This window comes from Cucurbita pepo, chromosome 13 (genome assembly GCF_057944985.1).
Source record: "Cucurbita pepo subsp. pepo isolate OVF chromosome 13, ASM5794498v1, whole genome shotgun sequence".
Taxonomy (NCBI): Eukaryota; Viridiplantae; Streptophyta; class Magnoliopsida; order Cucurbitales; family Cucurbitaceae; genus Cucurbita; species Cucurbita pepo.
This window is the reverse complement of record NC_141810.1, coordinates 9,658,900-9,663,949: the sequence shown is the minus strand read 5'-3', so window position 1 is coordinate 9,663,949 and position 5,050 is coordinate 9,658,900. Positions and strand designations below refer to the sequence as shown.

Genomic DNA, 5,050 nt, shown 5'->3' with positions numbered 1-5,050 from the left:
TTTTTAAGAGAATTTTGTTAAATTTACATCTTAGTGTTACAAAAGAGTTGGAAAAAAAAAAAAAAGTTGTGTGCCTTTTCCGTTATGGATATAGGACAATTGTTAAAATGACATTGGGAGGATGTATGAGCAAAAATGTTAATTATTAAACCTTTAGCAAGTTTAGAGTTTGACTGGAAAAAAATGTAAGCGGGAAACTAAAAAAAAAACTATTGATCCAGTTAATGGAATCATGATAATAAAAACATGTGAGGATCTTGTGATTAAAATTGAGTAAGTTGGCCAACCTTATTGTCCACATGAACATTTATTTCCATGAAGTGCCTGATCCACAAACCTATTAAATCATTTCTGTTGCTCATGAAATATTAGGGAAGAATCAATATGACATGATAAGGCTATTTATGAAATTTCGATGACCATTAGAATATGCGACAGTTAGCCAGAAGAACGATCATTACGTTTAACTTAATGCTGTCATGATGGTTACTAGTTCTAATGGGTGTCCGATCTAATGAAGTATTTTCGCATTCAATGTTATCATGTATAAAGTAGCAATCTTAAATTAAATAGAAAATTTCGAGTCGTTACATAAGTACCAGGTAAAATGAACTTTTGACTCATTTGTAATTATAAACAACTCATGAAAAATCAACTTTCATGCAATGTCAAGTCAAGAAATCAAAAGTCTTTCTAACTCATGTAAATCAAAGGACAAGTCCTCACCAGGAGTTCATAAAATTTTTAAGATTAAGATCGAGTCATATATTATCATTGTGAAATATTAATCTTCTCAATTAATGAATTTATAAAGGGATTAATTTTTTTTTGTTTAGTCTTATACAAATTCATTTTATAGGATATCCTACTTACATGTCTCCACGTTAACGATTTGAATCAAAATCTTTTGTATCAATTACAAAGTGAGTTATATTAATAATGTTATTAGAATAAGACACTCAACCTTTACATATATTATAGACCCTTTAGTTATTACTCTAATGTGATCTTCTTAGAGGTCAACCACATGTTCAAAATTACATTAATTAACCTTGTATTTTTCATCCAATATATATTATTAAATTGTAAATAAAATGATCACAATTATTATTAAAATTAAATAATTAATTATAAAGTTTTAGAACATAAATCTATAAAACAATAGATACCACGAATCCTTTAGTGTATAAAATTTTAAAATATAGGTCTAAAATAAAGTGACAGCTTAACTAATCTGCATAATTGGATCTTATAATCCATAGGCTGATAAAGTCTCCTTGTTAAGTAACACTAAAAAATATTTAGTTGAAAAAAATTAAAATATAAAAGAAAAATTTGTTAAATGAATTACTTAAAAAAAGATTTTGATAATTTTAAAATTGAATCTCAAATTTCAAGAGGGAATGATTACATCTCTATTGGTGAAACTTTTATGAAAGCTCAAAGCAAAACTACGCAAACTATACTTAAAGTACACAATATCGATCCGTAGTTACTAACAAATATATCTTTTTTTTAGAACAAAATTTAAAGTTGAGCATTAAATATGAAAATTTTCGACAAATTTAAAGTTGAGCATCAAATATGAAAATTTTCAACTATTGAAATCTAATCTAAAACCTAATCTAAAGTTTCATATTTGGTATGATTTAACCAAAGTTTATACTTCAACAAAAGAAAACACAATTTTATTTCTTCAAATATAAACATTGAACGGATAGCCGAGAACTACGTCGAGGAGCATCGGGAATCTAGCCAAGAGATTATATCATTAAGGACAGTAAAAATTCTTTCATCTGGTTCTCCTTCTAGGATGCAATGAAAACCTTCTTCATACAGCTTCAAAGTCTTGTCCTTGCTTGACGCTTTCTCATATAGAAAACGACTAATCTTAGGATCTGTCACCTTGTCTGCAGCTCCATGAAGAACCAGTAATGGTGATGAAACCTGCAAATTCTCTACAATCAGTAAATCCTAAATCAATCATGCTCATATGGGAAGGGAACCATCACCTTCTCCACTTGTTTCTCAATATCATCCGTCGCCTTTAAAAGTTCCATGGCGGTTTTCACGCGCATCCGGTCGCCATATGATATAACATTGTACACCGCCTGCAAAAAAAAAAAAAACTCATAAGCTCTATTCAAAACTGATATGTGACATGTATGTATGTATAAAGTATAAGTGCTTTAAGTTCCTCTATTTCCTCAAGTTGTTCTTCCGATTTAGTTATTTGTTTCGACATATTTCGATCGTAGGCAATTTTCAACAGGGGCATTACAAGCAAACTAGACGATATAAAATGTTCTAAAACTCTTCAAAGAAACAAATGTCAATGCACCGTGACATTTCGTTTCTCTTGTAAATAGATCACGTGTGAGATGGAAACCTCTCCCTATCAAGGAACTAAATGTACAAAGGCTTGATTGGTATGAAAATCTAATGCATGTAAAGAGCGTAAAGGCATACGAACCAGTTTCCTTTTGTTTGTTTCTCGGATAGCGAGTTCTCCGAGATCGACATTTGGGAGAAGCTTGGCTTTTGGCACGACATGAGACATTAGTTTTAAGAGCTTAAGCACAGGTTTGGGCGGTTTGACATCGTCTGCAATCTTAAAAAGCATCAAAATCAGTATTCAGAGATCAAAAACTTTGTTCATTCCTTATGAACTTACTTACTTTACACATGGGAGCCACAAGAAGCACTCCATCCCATAGCTTTGGTTCCTTCAAGTGAATTTTCAAGGTAACAGCTCCCCCCATGGACTGTCCTAATATGAAATGAGGCAATCCATTCAATTCTGGTCTACCTGCATGTTCAAACATACAATTTGAGGAACGATTGTAAGAGAGTGATGATCCACATATAAACTACTCTCACCAAACCTTTGAACTTCTTGTACTGTTCTATAACATCATCAACTAGTTCATCAAAGCTGGGAATGTAACCGTGCAATCCTTCCGAAAGACCGAAACCCGGGTAGTCCATTGCATAAACGGCATACCCAGATGCAGCAATGTGCCTAGCAATTCCTGAAATTTTAACAACACCACCACAAAACTCATGTTGTTGGGGGCATCACGGAAAACACATGAATGAACAAAAATGGAAAATGAAACGATAACAAACCATCAAAGAAGAACGTGCAGGTATCACCATAGCCATGGCAGAAACACACAGCACCTTTAATATCAACATCACTCTCAGGAAACCATCTTTTGCAGAAAATATTCAAGCCTCTTGAATTACATTCATACCACTACACACAACACATTCAATTCATTCATCACATAACATTCTAACAATATTGCAAAAAATTAACGAAAAGGGGAAATTGAAAACCTAAAAGATTAAATCAATATCTTCTTTGATCTAAGGTAAAATCTATTGCAAATTCGAACTTAAAACACCATTTCGTACCTCTTCAGTTCTGATCCCAGCAGGAGCCATCTAACAGATTAAATCGATTTTAGTCAAACGACCGAAACAGGGAATCTCATAGATCAAGATTTTGAAAAAAAATGTACAAAATAAACCTTGAATAAGCAGTGATCGAGGTGCTGTTGAAGCTCCATGAAAGCGGACCGGACCCGGCGGCGGGCCGGAGCAGAGTCCAATTTCTGAGAGGCGATTTTGTTAAGCTCCGCCGGAACGCCATCGATCGGTGATTTCTTCGCTGTAACAACAAGGCGGTGACCAGAACCCCAACTCATCGGTGACTCTGGGGTGGTTTTCCTTGGACAGGTGAAGGGCAATCGGACATTTTGGCGGTGATTGATCGGAGCGAAACACTTCCGGGAAAATAAAGAAAGCTCTGACGAGGGGAATCTGAGTTCCACGGCCATGGACGGTGATTTGGCAGTTGAAAAGAGGTGAAACAAAAAATGGGATGAATGGAATGGCGGAAGTCTGAGCTCAATTGCTCGTCTATTGGACCAATTAAAATAACCATGGCGTCTTTATAACAGAGTACGAACGGGCACATGGGATTTTCCTTTTTTTTCTTTTTCTTTTTTTTTTTTTTTCTTTTTTTTTTCCTGGACGGAGAGCATTAAAAGTTTTGTTTTTCGTTTTAAATTCTTGAAATTAAGAAGAATTTTGAGGATACTTTTGTATTCACACACCCACTCAAAAAAAGGACCATTTTCCGTCCACTTTTCTTTTCGCAAATTCCATGATATGAACTTCAAAAAACCAATCACTTTCTTCCTGTGGTATTGTGTCGGTCAAAAGCCATCTAAACAAAATACAAAATTTTGTAATCTTTGTTAATATGCAATCACGGTCTAGTATGTCAAAAATATCTGTTGGAAGGAGGGTAAAACTAGTTATAAATTTAAAAATACATTTATATTCTAATTTCTCACCATAATATTCTCCTTTTAAGTATATTTTCCTTTTAAGTATGGTCACAGTTTTACTACTTTTAGCTTCTAGAAGTGAAGATTAACCCCATCAACTAAAACAAGTTCACATGCTTTCTAGTAAGTTTTTTAGAAGGCTATCCTATAGAAAATTGAGCCACCCAAAAGTAAGGTACACATTCTTATTATAAGAAATATTACAAATTATTAGATTAAATATTATATTTGAGTATGTAAATTTTAGGAAGTAGTTATACTTTAAAAGGCGGTCTAAAATTAATATCATCAGTGACGTATATTAGTAAATGACTAGACCATATACTTTGTATGGTATGTCTTAAAACACTTTGTATGGTATGTCTTAAGACGACAAAAGAAGACAGATCATCTTTTTTAGTCAGAGGATTTATTATTATTATTTTATTTTATTTTTTTGTAAAGGAAGTAAGAAATTAAATGAAGAAAAACAAAGGAAAATAAAAGAACAAAAGCTTCAAGACAAAGCTTTAAAAAAAAAATCAGTCTAATTATTAAATGTTATATTCAAGTTCTTAGTCTGAATATACTAACATTTTTAGTTTGGTTGTTAAAGCTATGACTATCCGTATTGTACTTTCTCTTATTGTACACAAAAAAATGGTCTCTTCGACAACTTGATATCAAGAATGCTTTCCTTAATGATATTT

The 5,050-nt window shown here is 32.8% G+C and overlaps 1 protein-coding gene across 1 annotated transcript; it reads right to left on the bottom strand.

Annotated features, from left to right (window-relative positions):
* Positions 1-1,571: 1,571 nt before the first annotated feature.
* On the bottom strand, positions 1,572-3,940 carry LOC111808701 (caffeoylshikimate esterase). The gene is made up of 8 exons (XM_023694844.2): positions 3,537-3,940; positions 3,421-3,450; positions 3,130-3,259; positions 2,886-3,032; positions 2,679-2,809; positions 2,474-2,611; positions 2,013-2,111; positions 1,572-1,947 (listed from the first exon to the last, which is right to left on the bottom strand). The coding sequence occupies exons 1-8, from the start codon at positions 3,843-3,845 to the stop codon at positions 1,729-1,731; spliced, it is 1,203 nt and encodes a 400-aa protein (XP_023550612.2). The 5' UTR covers positions 3,846-3,940; the 3' UTR covers positions 1,572-1,728.
* Positions 3,941-5,050: the final 1,110 nt, after the last annotated feature.